This window comes from Bos javanicus, chromosome 1 (genome assembly GCF_032452875.1).
Source record: "Bos javanicus breed banteng chromosome 1, ARS-OSU_banteng_1.0, whole genome shotgun sequence".
Lineage (NCBI taxonomy): Eukaryota > Metazoa > Chordata > Mammalia > Artiodactyla > Bovidae > Bos > Bos javanicus.
In genome coordinates, this window is record NC_083868.1 from 112,481,680 (window position 1) to 112,499,991 (window position 18,312).

General features: G+C 37.5%; 1 protein-coding gene across 5 annotated transcripts in view; it reads right to left on the bottom strand.

Annotated features, from left to right (window-relative positions):
- MME (membrane metalloendopeptidase) overlaps nucleotides 1–18,312 on the bottom strand; it is a 116,855-nt gene that overhangs the window by 46,843 nt on the left and 51,700 nt on the right. For all 5 annotated transcript variants that reach the window (XM_061417932.1, XM_061417968.1, XM_061417949.1 and 2 more), the window contains 6 exons: nucleotides 10,120–10,254; nucleotides 5,835–5,936; nucleotides 4,073–4,209; nucleotides 3,870–3,963; nucleotides 2,601–2,729; nucleotides 1,742–1,840 (listed from right to left, as the gene is read on the bottom strand). In XM_061417932.1, the coding sequence (XP_061273916.1) occupies nucleotides 1,742–1,840; nucleotides 2,601–2,729; nucleotides 3,870–3,963; nucleotides 4,073–4,209; nucleotides 5,835–5,936; nucleotides 10,120–10,254 (696 nt within the window). The remainder of the gene's footprint in view (nucleotides 1–1,741; nucleotides 1,841–2,600; nucleotides 2,730–3,869; nucleotides 3,964–4,072; nucleotides 4,210–5,834; nucleotides 5,937–10,119; nucleotides 10,255–18,312) is intronic.

The window sequence follows — 18,312 nt, forward strand, 5'->3', positions numbered from 1 at the left end:
GGATATATTGTAAAATATTTGGGGTAAATACTGTGACCGCTTCCCAGGTGGTTCAGCAGGTAAAGAATCCACCTTGCTGGTGCAGAAGACTCAGGAGACATGGGTTCAGTCCTTGGGTTGGAAAGATCTCTGGAGAAGGAAATGGCAACCCACTCCAGTATTCCATAGACAGAGGAGCCTCGCAGGCTACAGTCCATGGGGTCGAAAAGAGTTGGACATGTCTGAGCGACTGAGCACGCAAGCACTATGACAGAAACATGAAGCAGGCTCTTTCACTGAAGGACGTCTTAGAGTCTATAATTAAGTAATTGCAAGTATCCAAGAGGATGAATTAGTCTGCCTATTTATTCATTCAATTTGTGTTCTAGGGTCTACAACAAACCAGGTACTTTGTGAGGGGTTGAGGATACAATGCAAAAATTTCTGCTCATGGAGAGTTTACTGTAAAGGTCAATGGTAGGCAATAAAATGAATATTAACTCTCAAGTGTGATGTATGATGCCATAAAATCATACTCTAGAGGCATGTAACCTAATCGAGGGTAGGATCAGGGAAGCCTTCCTTAGGAAGTGTTGCCTAAACTTTTTGAGTATGGGACTCTTTCACAAAGCAATTTGCAGATCCAGAGTTTTATATCACCTTGGGAAATTATTAAGTCTAGAACAACTTAATTGGTTACATCAAAAAGAACCATGTTATGACAGCTAGAACACTAAACGAGCAAATCCAGCCTGAACTTTTGAGGAGCTAGACACAGTGCTGCAAAGACAGCTATCCTGGGGTGCCAAATTCTAGATCTGAGTCATCCAGGGTTCTATGGTCACTGAAGAAGATGATCCTTCTATGTGATCTAATCCTGAAAGAAAACTAGACTTCAGTTGGATTCTCTTATTATAAATAGATTTATGGACTCTTTCTGTGTTAAGTTTAGAGAATGGTCTGTTCTTCCTGCTACTCTAACTACTGAGGAATAATCAGGTTGCATGTGAATACTGCTTATAAAGCACATACAGTTTTCACTGGACATGTTCCTTCTAGTTTTATATAGTTATCAAGACAATGGCATAGTAAATTTAAATCTGGGATTTCCTTAGAATTTCCATTTTGCTTATTCTATGCAAGATGTTAAAAATCTCAATAAACGGTGAATAGTGGGGGTAAATAAGAATAGTTTATAAAGAGCTCCGTCAACATCTCTGTAACTGTAGGACACTCCATAGTATTCAAATAATGCACTACCTCACATTGGCTTAATAGAAATTTGGTATTATTTTCCCTAGGTTATATTAAAAAAAAAAAAAAACAACTAAATAGCACATGTTTACAAATTTTTAGCTAGAAATTTGCATTAAAGATTACTGAATATTGGTAGAAGTCTTTTAAATATGTTTCATAAAAGGAAAAATATGAACCACTGATAATATCTTTTAATGCTTTCTTATTCACATAAGATTTTCTCTTATTTTCTTGGTTTGTAAAGACTTCTTTTTTAAAGAAAAGGAGTTTTTCAAAGTTTTGAGCTGAACATGGAGAGTAGGAGCTAGTTGCAAAGAAATAATGAAAGACGAAAATCATAGGAAAAAACTTCATCCATGAAAATTGTTCCTGGATATGTTACATCTTGAAAGAGTGTATTTTTATTTTATACAATTCTTGATTAGCATATTTTCCCCAAATATCATAAAAGTTCATCATTTCTTATAGATTTTTCTTTGGTAGTTAGCTCTGCCTTGCTCTTTACCTTTTCTTCAGCTTTCTTTTTTGTTTCAGCATCCATCCAAGTTAGGTCATCTAAAGTTTGAATAAAAACCGCCCGGATCTGGGCAATTAAATCCTCAACCTTAAACCAAAAGAACAGAAAGCAAATATGAGCCATGAGATAATTTTTTGTAATAAAAATTAAGAAAAATAGAATTATAAGCTGTGTTGATGTGATTCAATAATATGTTAATAAATATAAATTTATAAATGGTCTAAACAAATGGATATATATGGATAATTATATTTTTAAAGCAGCACTTCCATTATCAACACTAACGACTGAATAGATCCTAATGTATACATTAATAAAATTCTTCTTTAGAATGTATGGTTTCCATTATCAAGAAAGAAGAACTAACATAAAATAGTAGCTGTCATTACTATTAATAGTTCAGTTAAGCATGAAGTAGCATTTCAATAGATTCTTTCACCTTGCCTATAAGTTCCTTTGTCTTCTCTTCAGTAACAATAAAATATACAGTACTTGGCTTATACTTCAAATGAACTCTGATTTACTTTCTGTTTTTTTTAAGAAAAAATACTAATTCTTAGTCAATTTTGCTAATAGAAGAGACTACAAATGACTATATTATAAGAACATGTGATTAGGTATTGTGAATACACTGCTTTTGGAAAATGGACAATTGCTTTTGGGTTAAACAATATTAGGATTAGAAAAATATGCAGACCCTTGGGGGAGGGAGGATAAGATTTATTGGGTAATAATGGCAAATGGTAATTCAGAAGTTCTCAGCCAATCAGTAAAATTTTAGGAAATGATGGACTATTGTGACTTCCCATTGATGCAAACTGATAGAGTACTGTGCTGAAAACATTACCACATGTTTACTATCTCCAGGAAATGCCGCTTCCACATAGAGCCTTCCCACGGCATTTTCCATATTCCCATTGACATAGTTTGCGCAGCGCCTCCAAGTTGCTGTTTCTGATGTTGTGCCATAAAGAGCCTATGGGAGAGAGAAAGGAAATGGCATTTGAGCAGGCGTAGATAGCCGAAGTGCGGTGAGAGCACAGATTTCATAGGACTCTACTCTTACATCTCAAATTCTTTCAATATTCATTGCTTCTCCTCACACGTCAGGATGTCCGTGCACAGGAAAAAATGTAATCCAATAGAATTATTACTTATATATGATCTGGAAATAAGGAATATTTTCAATAGCAAGTCCTAGAAGAACTGTTGGCTACTGCAAGTTAATATCCTTCTGGACCACCTTAGGGAAAAAACTCTGCCCCGCCAAATCTCAAAATAATGCTGTTGCCACTGCATAAACATAAACATGAAGCAATATTCAATATATGTACCAAGGGAGAGACCTGGTATACAAGAAAACACATTGCTGTTTTTCAATGCTTTTGCTGAACTTCCAGTACTTAGAAGAACTGCATGTGTACACATTTAAGTACCAATAAAGGGATACATTTGTGGAAGGAAAATTTAGCAAAACACAGCTTTTATCTTCTTTAATTTTTAAAATATCTACATTTTCTTTTAAAGGGTAAAATATTAAAAATTTCAATCAATGAGAATTATTCCCTTCTCATGACACCAACCAATACATTTGTGAGAATTTCTTCTTTTTCACATTAGGACTTTGTCTTTCCCCTCACATTAGGACCAAAATGATGATTGTTTAAATAATATGGGTACAGCCCAATAAAAGGTCTTAAGGGTATCTCCAGGTAGGTGTGTTCTCAGTGGGTAATCCACACAATGTAGTCCATCTGTTTGTATGTCTACTGTGCTGTGAGTACTAGAAAAATCAAATTAATTGAGATAGATAGCCCTGAAATTACTTGGAACACAACACCAAACCAAGCCAGTACTCTTTCATGAACTGTGTAAATAACCAAATGCCCTTCCTTCCAGGGCAATTCAATCATGGTGCCAAAGTAGACAGGACAACAGAGCACCTGAAACCTGGCTTTCCTAGGCAACACGGCTTGAATACAGGCAAAGTAAGCAACATTTGGCCTTCTGTCTCTTCGCAAAGTTTACCACATTCTAGCAATGGACATGGCAAGCCTTCATAACCATGGATCTCTTTATGCTTTAAGTCTTAAGAAAAGAGAGATTTTTTCTTCACCTTGCGGAAAGCATTTCTGGACTCCTTGTAGTTTCGGCTGAGGCTGCTTACAAGATCCATTATGAACCGCCAGGACATTAAATTTTGAAGATCTCTGTATAAAAAAACCCACCACCCAGCAACAGAAAAGATGAGGCTGCAAAGCTTCTAAAGAATGATATTAAATGCAAACTTTGGGGACATGGGGACGCTGACATACCTACCTGGCAGAATATTTGGCAAGAATGAGCTTAAGATTGGTTAAATATTCTGGAGCATAAACAATCACTTCTTCCTCATGTGGAATATTGATATTCACAGTTGACATGATTTCATTTGTGAAATTTGACCAGCTGAATGGCTGGAAAAAATCAGGCACAAAACATTCAGTAATTATGGATTTTTCTTCTTGGTTCCAAGAATCAGTTATGGTTACATGGTCAGACATGGTTACAGTGTCAATTGTATCCTATATAATTATCACAATGGTCAGTGTGATATTTGTTTGGGCTTCTTCTTTAATTGCTTCTGTCAGTTTTTGAATAAAAATTAGTTCTGCAGCATAATTATTTAAATGCAGAATTAAACCAACCATTTAAGAGCAATAACAAAGCCTCTAAGAGTAGTAGTCATATGGTAGAAATCAGGCTCAATGTCATATTCTTGGTCTAGCCAGAAGAGAGAAAAAGAAATTTAGCTATAATGTTTTCTAGGTTTAAGCAAAAATTTAAATGGGTATAATATGCATATTCCTTAAAAGTGTATGTTAACAGACAATTCGTTTTAACACAGTAATCCATTTCAGTGGAGACTGTGTTGTACATGAAGGTGAAAGCACACTATTGTTCTAGCAGAGGTATAAGTAATGGTAATGACACAACACACATGGTCTCGTGAGGATGAACAAAACGTATTTTACGCTATCAATGTCAGGTCTATATAGACATGCAGTTTTCACACTTCAGAAGCTGGATTTGGAGTTACTGAGAGATAGAATCTTGTTTCTCTATTATTCTTTCAGTGGGAATTGTGGGTATTCAACCACCAATGGATATAAGAAAAGATAGCAAAAGTGAAGACTATGCAAATCTTGCTGAAATGTCACATTTCAATGCTTGAGAATGTTTAAGATTACAGATATATTAGGCTACCTAGAAGTACATAAATACACTGATCACTTACTCAGTATGAGGTGCTATGGCTTTTCTTGATTTCTTTTAGTGGCATGGACTATTTTTTCAAAACATTTATTAAACACTTATTAAAAAGCTTTATGTAAGAAATTCCTTGTTTATTGCAATTAGACAATAAACAAAACAACAACTGCAATTGTTTATTGCAATTCCAAATAGAATTCCATCACTGAATGTGGTAGTTTGTAGATTTTATGAATGTTGCTTCATTATTCAATTGTGTGCATCAGCTCACACACAGAATATACGCATAGCTTAGAAAAGATTATTAGATACTAGCTAAGGAATTACTACTAAGCAAAAAGATGTCAATTGACATTTATAAATGGTACCCACAGATTTTTCTGTTTCCTGTGTTCTATCTCTCCATTATTGCTTTGAACACCTCCATAGATGGCCCTGATGAGAACATGGCAAGTTCTATGAATAAATTATTCTTTTTTTGGAGGTAAGAATTCTGGTACATATTATATGACTGTCCAAGTCCCATAGTTATATAATGGCCTTTCAGAAGGATTTTCCCTTTTAATGTTTCTAAATCCTTTTTTATGATACTTTCTAATACTATTCCATAGCTGCTTTGAAAAGGCTTTTTATCTTTGAAATTCACTCTAATTAAATATAAATAGAATAGTTTTTTTCAAGTCTTTTCCTAAAATCAAATGATTGGTATCATCTAAATTCATTTTGATGTTCAATTTATCTCAATAAATTAAAAAATCATTGAATTTTAACTTCATTTTAATATTAACTTTGAAAATGACATAATAAGTACTTAAATCTTGCTACTTACCTTCCCACTGAATTCCAGTGAAAATTTATTTTGGACCTCAGCTAATGTCATTTTGTTATAAAGAAGCATTGGATCATTTCGATCTTCAGATTTAGTTGTAGCCTATGGATTTAATGTTTTATTATTATTTTAGATCAAGAATTCTTTTGAAAAATACACCTTTATACAAGGGGGAAAGAAATATGGCATTGGTACAACATAATTATATTTGTTTTTATATTCTGTATTTGTTTCATGATTTATCTTGTCACATCAAGATGAAAAGAGAAATTAAAAGATTTTAAGTATATTTAGTAACAATCATCAAGATTTGGTTAGTGTTAAGTCTGAGGGCTTCTTTGCTGGCTCAGTCAGTAAAGAATCGGCAAGCAGTGCAGGACATTGCCTGCAATGCAAGAGACCTGGGTTTGATCCCTGGGTCAGGAAGATTTCCCTGGAGCTACCCACTCCAGCATTCTTGGCTAGGAAATCCCATGGACACAGGAGCCTGGCAGGCTACAGTCCATGCGGTCTTCAAATATCATTTTATATTTTTATAACAACGAAAAACATCAGCAATATTTGCAGCCCTCCTTCCTTCCATGGCTAATGGGCAGCACAGTTGTGCCTGTGGCTATTTCATATAATGATTTTCTTGAATAAAGTCATTTCCAATTAATCCCTCAAATACTCTGCTGCTGCTACTGCTGCTAAGTCGCTTCAGTCGTGTCCGACTCTGTGCGACCCCATAGACAGCAGCCCACCAGGCTCCCCCGTCCCTGGGATTCTCCAGGCGAGAACACTGGAGTGGGTTACCATTGCCTTCTCCCACTCTGTCTGCTACCCACCACCATTCAGTGTCCTAGTTAAAATTCAGACAGGAAAACACACATACGGACACCCACAATGATTTCTGCCAAGAACTGAAGGCAAGTGAGACCAAGAAAATCCCTAGTACACAGTGTAGGTAGGTGCCAAATTATCTGAGGAGAGTGCTAGCACTTACTTCTGTGACTGTCCGCTCATGTGGCCTAACGAGTTTAGTAATATCATCATCATCCAGTATTACTGTTTTCACTGACTGAAAAAAGAAAATTTCAATAACAACTCCCCAACTAGTGGTTGAAAGGAGTAGAAGCAATTTTAAGTGAAGAGAGACAAAAGGTAAAAATGGGAATTATTTCTCTAGTTAACAATGACTCGTGATTTCAGTTCACGGATTTATTTATTTACTTCAAGAAAAATGCAAAAAGGCAAAATGGTTGTCTGAGGAGGCCTTACAAAGAGCTGAGAAAAGAAGAAAGTGAAAGGCAAAGGAGAAAAGGAAAGACATACCCATTTGAATGCAGAGTTCCAAAGAATAGCAAGGAGAGAGAAGAAAGCCTTTCTAAGTGAAAAAAGAAAAGAAATAGAGGAAAACAATAGAATGGGAAAGACTAGAGATCTCTTCAAGAAAATCAGATATCAAGGGAACATTTCATGCAAAGATGGGTACAATACAGGACAGAAACAATATGGACCTAACAGAAGCAGAAGATATTACGAGATGGCAAGAATACACAGAAGAGCTGTACCAAAAAGTCTTAATGACACAGGTAACCACAATGGTCTGGGCACCCACTTAGAGCCAGACATCATGGAGTGTGAAGTCAAGTGGGCCTTAGGAAGCACTGCTATGAACAAAGCTAGTGGAGGTGATGGAATTCCGGCTGAGCTATTTCACATCCTAAAAATTATGCTATTAAAGTGCTGTGCTCAACATGCCAGCAAATTTGGAAAACTCAGCAGCAGTCACAGGACTGGAAAATGTCAGATTTCATTCCAATCCCAAAGAAGGGCAATGCCAAAGAATGTTCAAACCTCACAGTTGCTCTCATTTCACTTGCTAGCAAGGTAATGCCCAAAGTCCTTCAAGCCAGTCTTCAACAAAAGGTGAACTGAGAACTTCCAAGTACACAAGCTGGATTTAGAAAAGGTAGAGGAATCAGAGATCAAATTGTCAACATCTGATGGACCATAGAAAAAGCAAGAGAACTCCAGAAAAAGTCTACTTCTGCTTCATTGATTACACTAAAGCCTTTTACTGTACGAATCACGAAAAACTGTGGAAAATTCTTAAAGAGGTGGAAATACCAGACCACCTTGCCTGCCTCCTAGAAGCTTGTATGTAGGTCACGAAGCAACAGTTAGAACTGGATATGGAACAACAACCGGTTCAAAATTGGGAAAGGATTATGACAAGGCTGTATATTGTTATCCTGCTTATTTAACTTCTATGCTGAGTATGTCATACAAAATGCCAGGCTGGATGACTCTCAAGCTGGAATCAAGATTGCCGGGAGAAATATCAACAACCTAAGATAGCAGATGACACTACCCTAATGGCAGAAAGTAAAGAGAAACTTAAGAGCCGCTTCATGAAGGTGAAAGAGAGCGAAACAGCTGGCTTAAAACTCAACATTCAAAAAAAATGGCACCTGGTTCCATCACTTCATGGCAAATAGATGAGGAAACAATGGAAACAGTGACAGACTTTATTTTCTGGGGCTCCAAAATCACTACAGATTGTGACTGCAGCCATGAAATTAAAAGACGCTTGCTCCCTGGAAGAAAAGCTATTGCAAGCCTAGAAAGTATATGTATTAAAAAGCAGAGACATCACTTAGCTGATAAAGGTCCGTATAGTCAAAGCTATGGTTTTTCCAGTAATCATGTATGGATGTGAGAGTTGGACCATAAAGAAGGCTGAGTGCCAAAGAATTGATACTTTCAAACTATGGTGCTGGAGAAGACTCTTGAGAGTTCCTTTGACAGCAAGGAGATCAAAGCAGTCAATCCTAAAGGAATCAACCCTGAATATTCACTGGAAGAACTGATGCTAAACTGAAACTCCAATACTTTGGACACCTGATGCGAAGGGCTGACTTATTGAAAAAGACCCTCATGTTGCGAAAGACTGAGGGCAAGAGGAGAAGGGGGCGACAATGGACAACTTGTCAATGGACATGAGTTTGAGCAAACTCCAAGAGATAGTGAATGATAGAGAAGGTTGGTATGCTGTAGTCCTCTGGGTCACAAAGAGTTGGATATGACTGAGTAACTGAACAACAACAACTTAAAGATTATGTTTGTAAAATCTGCCTGCAGTGATATGCTGGACATTGTTAGAGACACATAGGTGATTCAGAGAGCACTAAGACCCCACTAAATCTCAGTGTCTGAGAGGAGAGAAAATATAGACACAAAGAATTTTGAAGTAAGATACGACTATTATAGAGCTGAGGCTGATCAAAGGAGCACACAGTCTGATAAGGTACAATTGGTAAAAACCCAGGGTAATAAACTATGCTTCTCTAAGAATTCTGTTTCCAACACAGAACCATGTGTAACCCATCAAACTGCCACTCATCCAGCTGCAGCTCCAACCAATGTCTGGTTCTGATTCTAGACTTTTAGTTTCATGTGGCCCCAGGAAAGCTAAAATTGCCCTCGAAGATCTTTCATTTTCAAGATTCTGATGGCAAACTGCCAAGCAGATGGGGATTTAGGACTGTAGGTTGCTGGTGGCAATGTCACAGCTCTGTGGATCCTAGACTGAAACTGACTATGAGATCAGTCAATAACCTGGATGCTGTTTAGACAGAGTTCACTTGCTTGAGACTGCAGATCCTGTCAGAGGAACGTCAGAACAGAATGTGCCAACTCAGCCTCTAAGGGCTGACCCAGAACCAGAGGAATCTCAGCAACAGACCCCTTTGGCTTTGCTGATAAACTCCTCCTGTCAGATCTCCCCTGAGCTAATAAGCAGCCTGACAGTCTGAACTCAGTGAATTTCATATGGTAGTGTGGCCATGTTAAGAGGCTAATACTTCTTAGCAAAGGGATAGAGACAATTTCTGTGGTCACCTTAAATTTTAAAACTTTAAAATAAAGCAAAATTGTATACATTAAAATTAAAACAGCTTTGCTGAATAGTCATCACATGTGTCCTGAATCTCAAGGGCATCTCAACAACAGTGTGACTGCAAATAGTTAAGATCTTGACGTGCTCCGGTTATAATAGGTCATTAAACAAATCTAGTTTAATATTTGTCAAACTTAGTATGTCTCCTGGATGTCTGGAATTTGGTTTACTGAAAAACTCCAGTTTCAAAGGTCCTCTTGAAGTCAATGATCCATTACTGAGCTGTACATTTTTATCACTTAGTTGAGGAGCTGTACCTTTTACCCTTAAAATACAATAGAGAGGAGAAAGAAATAAAAAGCAGTTGACATTATTCATTGTATAAGAGAATATGTGTTTTACATTGGCAATTTCTTTTTCCAAATCCATAACTTTATTCATTTCCAAAGAAAGCTGGTTTTCATCTATGGGCAGTCCTCTTTCCTGACGAATCAATTTGGCCACAGAAATCATAAAATCCACATATGCCGTACAAGCCTGCAAGAAATAAATAACAGTACATTACTGAAGAACCTTCTAAATATTCATCATGGCACTTAAAATTAAAATTTACTTTCAATTCAATATTCATTTTTGGTAACAGATGAAGCACAAAATAGAAATTCGTTTCTGAATCTTAAAAGAAATGACCTGCACAGATTCAAACTCAGTGTGTCTTTGAATCATAACAGATTCTCAATGTACCTTTGAATTAGAACAGAACAATGAGGGATCACTCTAAAAGTACTAAGTCATTTAAAACTATGTGGTTATGGAGATTTTATAATCTTCAACTTTTAACCAAGTTATACTGCTTTAATAAGAATATACTCGCAAAACACTTGGTAAGCAGTAAACTAGTATTTTTTCCTTAAAAATACATTATTTTGCCAAATTTCCTTTTATCAGGTTTTCTCTGCTCATATAAATTTTTTTTCAATTATCCATGAAGAGATGGCCACAAGCATATCATATTATCAAGACATCTTTTAATTGTCTCCTCTAGCCAAGCAATATTTTTTTTTAATGAGACTGTTTTCCCATGAGCTCCTCCAAGACAAATCTGTGGGCTTTAGTTAATTCCATAGCTGGTTCTCATTACTGTGAAATTTCTAATATGCCATTTTGACTATCAGCTTTCTTCCAAAAACTCAAAATTTTCCATTTTCTATTCACACACATTTAACTGTATGAAGATAACCTATAACCTAATTATGTTATTGACCTTTTACAGAATATATAAATCCCTTATTCAAGTTCTGACTGGCACTGAACCCAGGAAATTGAATAACACTTTCATAAATCTCAGCCCACTGCTATTTAGTTATTATCTATCAGCAGTTTAAACAACTTAAAATTTATTCAAAATTTCAAGTCCCACATCAAAATTTACTCAAAATTTCAAGTCCCAGCATCAATTTGGTAAGGGCTTCCTGGTGGCTCAGTGGTAAAGAATCCACTTGCCAATGCAGGAGACTAGGGTTCAATCCCTGGGTCAGGAAGATCCCCTAGAGGAGGAAATGGCAATCCACTCTAATATTCTTGCCTGGGAAATCCCATGGATGGAAGAGCCTGATGGGCTATAGTCCATGAGGTAGCAAAAAAAATTGGACACAACAGCAACTAGACAACTACAATTAGGAAGGCCATACCATACATTTGGGATCAATGGGTAGTTCTGAGCTTCAAATATATGTCCACACAGGATAAATATGAAGAAGAGCTGAAGAGTACTTAACCCTTTCACAGTTTCCAGGGGGTTTTATAACCCTACTGATTATCAGTGAAAGGGGCATCCTTCCTGTCACGCTGAGTGAAAAGGCACATTTAAATTCACAGTGACTCAAGAGGATCACACAAAAAATTTGTAGGGAAATGAAAATATTTTATCAAACAAGAACCTAAGCAAAATGTAAGCTGTTATTAATTTGAAATTCAAGAGGACATCTTTAAGTAACATTTAGATACTGGTATTCCATGACCATTATTAAATGCTAAGTAAACAATTTCCTGGGAGAGGGCTCTCTCTTCCAAGGATACCCTGCAATTAGGAGGCTGTCTAACTAGCATCTCTATCCTGGATCTGCTGTTCAATAAAAATTTCATCTGTTTCTGTATTAAACACTTAATCACTAAGGTAACAGGGATAAAAGGATGTTTTTATGTATAGTCCTGCCAACTCCATTCTTTTCCTATTAAAAAGTAATCAGAATCCTTGTTTCACTTTGAAGAAAATAAACATGTCTGAGTTCATACCTAATGGGACCAACGATTCCAAAGTACAAGCATGCAGTGTTTTGAATTAACTGTATTTCAAATCATATAAATTCATCTGCATTCAGCAGGGAATTACTACTTGACTGCAAAGAAATGGTAATTTGAATTTTCCAATATCAATCTCTAAGATTTTTTTTGTACACTATGGGATGCTTTTTTGTTAATGAGGTGAGAAAACACTAGCAAGAGTGCTCTCCTCCATTTCACTGACTCTGCAAGGGTGTTACTCCTGTGTCTTTATCCCTAAAGATGTATTTAAAGGCTACAGAACTTGGTAAGCACAAGAACTTTGTACAATGCTTCCAACCTAATGAACTGGTAAAGCTTCCCAGAAAGCTAGAAGTATATGATATCATGGACTTCTGGGATGCTTGAATATTAAATACAGTTAACACAAAATATACTCTTTCCTTTAATGAGCTCCATTACCTGGCAAAATTTTACAGTGTGACTGATTAAAACATGTTTCAGTATGTTTTTTTTTTTAAATTGGAGGATAATTGCTTTACAATGTTGTATTAGTTTTTGCCATACAACATGAATCAGCCATAAGTGTATATATATATATATTCCCTCTTGAGCCTTCCACCCACCACCACCCCCATCCCACCCCTCTAGGTCATCACAGAGCACCAGGCTGAGCTCCCTGTGTTATACAGCAACTTCCCACTAGCTAACTGTTTTATACATGGTAATGTATGTATTTCGATGCTACTCTCAATTTATCCCACTCTCTCCTTCTTCCACTGTGTCCACAAGTCCATTCTCGACATCTGCATCTCTATTCCTGCCCTGCAAATAAGTTCATCAGTACCATGTTTTCTAGATTCCATATATATGCATTAATATGGTATTTGTTTTTCTCTTTGGAGATTTCCTTCAAAAACTAGGAATAAAACTGCCATATGACCCAGTAATCCCACTACTGGGCAAAGATTCTGAGAAACCGTAATTCAAAAAGACACATGTATCCCAAAGTGTTCATCACAACACTACCTACAATAGCCAGGACATGGAAGCAACCTAGATGTCTACTGATAGATAGTTGGATAAAGAAGTTGTGGCATATATGTACAATGGAATATTGCACGCTCAGTCACTCAGCTGTGTCTGACTCTTTGTGACCCCTTGGACTGTAGCCTGCCAGGCTTCTCTGTCCATGGGATTTTCCAGGTAAGAATACTGGAGTGGGTTGCCATTTCCCCCTCCAGGGGATCTTCCTGACCCAGGAATCCAACCTACAACTCCTGTGTCTCCTGCAGTGGCAGGCAGATTCTTTACTACTGAGTTACCTGGGAAGCCCACAATGGAATGTTACTCAGCCGTAAAAAGGAACAAATTTGAGTCAGTTGAAGTAAGATAGATGAACCTAGAGCTTGTTATACAGAGTGAAGTATGTCTTAGTATCTTGATTTTATCTTCTTTGGATTCCAAATTTATCCAGTAGCTGTCAAAACCCAGGCTTACTGCTGCTGTTAAATCCTTTTTACAAGAGAGGTTTCCCTGGTAGCCCAGTGGTTAAAAATCCACCCTGCAGTGCAAGGGACACAGGTTTGATCCTTGGGTCAGGAAGATCCCATATGCCACAGAATAGCCAAGCCTGTGTCCCACAACTACTGAGCCTGTGCTCTAGAGCCCTCAAACCACAACTACTGAGCCCCTGCACTGCAGCTACCAAAGCCTGCAGCACGTAGAGCCTGCGCTCCACAAAAGAAGCCACCTCACTGGGAAAACTGCACACTGCAGCAAAGAGTAGCCCCTGCTCGCCACAACTAGAGAAGTCTCATACAGCAACAAAGACTCACCATAGTCAAAAAAGAAAAAATAAATAAACCTTTTAAAGTCTTTTCTACAAGATATGATTCTACCTTAACATATTAATTTTCTTCCTTGAGATACTTCTAGATATGTAAAATGCCAAATAATACCAATTATAATTTGGGGAGAAAGTAATCAACACATATTTTAACCTTAAACAGTATATTAGCCAGAATATTTTTTAAATCAAAAATTTAATTTTTATTTTCTGTCACTAATAGAGCAACTAGATATTAGGACAAGGGTGAGAGGCAGCTATCTTCTTTGACAGTCGTAAGGTAGCCTAGTTAAAGCTTTGATACAGTGAATCCTTTACATGACAAAAAAAAAAAAAAAACACAGAAAACAAAAAACCTAAATATCTATGTAGTCTTTCCTTTAAAAATAAAACATTATAAATCCCAATGCTTGTAATAGCAGGTTCGAAGATGATAATTGGTTTTAAATGGTTGGGTAAAATCCAAAATCGCAGTTTTGTGAGCTTTTAAGTTATACACTATTGGTGAGATATTTACCAATACCTAACACCAGGAACTGTTACTCTAATTCTTTAATCTGCAGGACCAGGCAATAATATTTTTATGTTGGCTCTGTTCAGAAATTAGATTCTTTCTGCTAAGAAAAAAAGCTACTATTTGTTTGAGTTGCCAAAGAGCAAGAGAGCAATGCCATTCAACTATTGTCCTTCACACTTAATATCTTTGTTAATAAGTAACAGCAAGTCCCAGGGAGGAACAGAGAGCACTCTGGAAATACTGCCTGATATTTGTGCACCTTGGTATGCCAACAACCATGGACCAGAAGTTTCATTTCCCGGACACCTTAGTCTTAGCAATTTTCTGCCCTTCCCTTTCCCAGATATTATGTGGAGCATTAAACAACTGAAAAGTCACAGAACTGTCTTATTCCTAGCCGCTGACGCCAGGGGTGTTATTTAATAGTGTTACACAGGATGTTTCGTGAGGGAACACACAGGGCCCCCACCAGGAGAGATATGTTTCCTCTCAGAAGACTATGAATTTTTTTCCACTTGACGAAGCATGTCAGGGATCATGCAGCTGCCAGAACACAGAGACTTGCTCCCCAAAGATGGATATGAACATACAGAATCACACAGCGGATCCTGGAGACAGGAAGTGAGAAAGTCCCCAGAAGCTAACAGGGCTCAGAAACAGGAGAAACATAGGCACAAGAGAATCTACTGTGGACGAACATGGGGATGGTCAGAGGCTTTTGTCAGGTTACTAATGAGAGCACCTGCAGATTCACATGAGAATTTATTGTGTAACTTCTAAGGTTTGTTGCTTATGTTTGGGAAGGTGCATGTACTTCTTTTTACAAACTGAGTTCAGATGATCTAAAAAAATTTCCCTTGACATACCCACTAAGTCCCAAGTTCAAAAGCTCCTTTATGTTTTGTTAAATACAGATACTTGGGGGAAACCTCCTGACTCTTAGTCACCTGATGCCCAGAAAGAACAAAACGAGGTCAGCAGCTTCCCTTGCAGGATCTGTTTTATCAAGTCAACCAAGCAGCAGTCAGAGCAATCCTTGTAAAAACCAAATCAAATCACATCTAAATTATCCACTGACCTGGAGCGCCAGTCATTCACCTTTTATAACACTGCCTCCATTCACCTCTTTCCTTAAATTATTTTTTATTGTCTATCTCCTCTGATTAGAATATGAGCATTCTATGTGAATTAAAGACCATTTCTGCCTTGTTTCCTTGATATCCTTCCTGTCCAGAGGAGTATCTGTCACATAGTAGAAGCTCAATAAAAATAGTTAATTGTAAGTATACTGAGTAAATATCCCTCACTTACTGTGTCATCAGCCTTCTAATCGTAGTCCAAGTTCAGAGCAGTTTCTTTGAGGTTGCATTTTGGGTAAGCAGGCAAACAAAATCCTCTCTTGGTTTACCCTAAGTTCTAAAACCTGTTCATCTAAAGGACTGAAAATCTCAGTGTGTGCTATTTCCACAGTAGGTACAGCTTAGAGAATTTCCCTGGATTGTGATTGATTTATCTTATTCAGTACACAAGCCTTGGATCATCTCTTTTTGGCTTCTAACCATCTCAGCCATATTCTAAGTCCTCTGTCTTCATCCCTAAAGTGTTTTCTTTTTACCTTTTTTTTTTAAATGAACATCATTTTTCTAACTGCTCTAAATTTCTTCATAACTCTCATCTCCTCTTCCTACCCTGCCATGCCTCATAGCAATATACTATATAGCTTCTAATCTCCAACCCCTTTGCTACTTCCTCAGGCTTTCATGGGAGAAGGCAATGGTACCCCACTCCAGTACTCTTGCCTGGAAAATCCCATGGATGGAGGAGCCTGGTAGGCTGCAGTCCATGGGGTCGCTGAGGGTCGGACATGACTGAGCGGCTTCACTTTCACTTTTCACTTTCATGCATTGGAGAAGGCAATGGCAACTCACTCCAGTGTTCTTGCCTGGAGAATCCCAGGGACGGGGGAGCCTGATGGGCTGCCGTCTATGGGGTCGCACAGAGTCGGACACGACTGAAGTGACGTAGCAGCAGGCTTTCATTAACTAGATGAGAGATTTTCTCACTTTTATTTTAGCCCTGAAATGCTATATTCAGATGAATGTTTTGTTAATGTATAAACAAGTAAAATGAATCTTTAAGAATGTATACTTGAAGGTGTGGCTACACAGAGCATTGTCATTGGCACATGCCAAGTGGTCCGAACATTCAGAAGCCACTCCTGTGGCTTATTCTACCTTCTCAGACAAACAGAACATAAACATAGCTACAATCCAATTATGCTCCAATATGCTGGTTACCTAACCTGTAGATTTCCTTATGAAGGAGGACAAGATAACAATTAGCCTTGAACCACTAAGGAGGTAGAGAAAGAGAAGATTTGAAACCAATTCCATTCTCCCGAATAGAGTTTAAAAACTCTTCTGAAGGTGTGATTGTTCAAGAAAATTAAGGTTGCTATTCCTTGCAGTGAATCAGTATGCAAGCACTTTCTCACACTAAGTAGTTGGTTGGTTCCATTTGAAAATTCTGTGAATGGGATGATTATTTTTTATGGGCAATGGGTATCTCTCACATTGTTTTCCTAGCATAGAAAAATGTATGCTCTTGTATAGGATAGAGTTGTCTCAAATCTCATTACTTCTGTCCTCTGAGGTAGCAGTGTATCATTAAGTGATCTCTTCAGATAATCAGAATACCTCCAAAATAAAGTTCTATCTCTCCAGCAAGAGACTTCCAGCATGAGTGGCTCCTTAATGAACCCATTTTGAGAGCACAATTAAATCCCAATTTTTTAAATAAATGTATGTATTTGTTCAGTGTCTATACAGATGTCTATGTGGCCTTTCGCCTAATACTTGGCCAGAGGGACACTGTGTTATCAGTTTTACACTATAAACTCCTGGAAAAAGACAGTGTTTATCTAGTTGGGCACCTTATGTCATCCACATGAGCCAGCTTAGTTCACTATTTTCAATGAGAGCTGCTCTCCAGGTCTTTTTTTTAGAAATTGCACCATCTAGAAGTAAAACTAGCTGGGAATCGGAAGACAGGATCATGACGAGGGGAGCTACCCAGTAGCTATTTCTCGACAACTGCTCACAACAGAACCCTCTGTTCTCTTTCTTCTTGGTGGACAAGCGGTCTAGTTTCCTGAACCATTGAGATGGGTTGACAGTCAATCAAGGGGTCTACTTTCCTGAGCCACTGAGATGGGTTGACGGTACCAACTAGCTATTCAGAGAGCCTGGTTCCCTGGACATAGTGCTTGGTCAAAAGAAGGGCAGGTGGCTCAGTCAGGATCAGAGCCCTTTCCTCAGAAATTGATAGACAATAACAGAGATGGGATTTCTTTTCTCTAGATTGCAAAGCTGCCAAGGATCATCATTTAGCTCTTAAAGTCTGTGCATAAGTAAATATACTATGAAAATATATGATACTATGTAAAAAATACAAGAATATATTTCTTTGAGTTGCTACTGCCTTTAAGGCCTATTCCCTCTTTAGGAGGGAAAGCACAGAAAACAAAAAGGAACTGAGGTATTTAAGTTCAGAACAATAACGAGAGGAATACAATATGCATTTCTCAAAATATAACATTCAAAACTGCTGAATAAAAGCACACGTTTGAAAAGCAGCGTGTTTTTTTTTTTAACAAGAGAAAAAATAGGTTTTGTTTTAAGGAAGGAGGTTAGATACAGTTCTTTTAAAAAAATGCATTACCTATTTTCATCACTTAGTGGTATAATGACACATTTTACTATTTTGAATGCCAAACAAATATTTGAACACAAAAATTCCATTCCTAGGATATCAGAAGCCCCCAAATACCTCAGTGTGGTGGAATGGACTTCCTTGTAATCACAGGGGCTGTTTTCATTGCTCATAAGAAGTCTGGTTGTAGAATTGTAAGATGATTCCCTAGAAACAGGGATCAAAAAAGACCTGG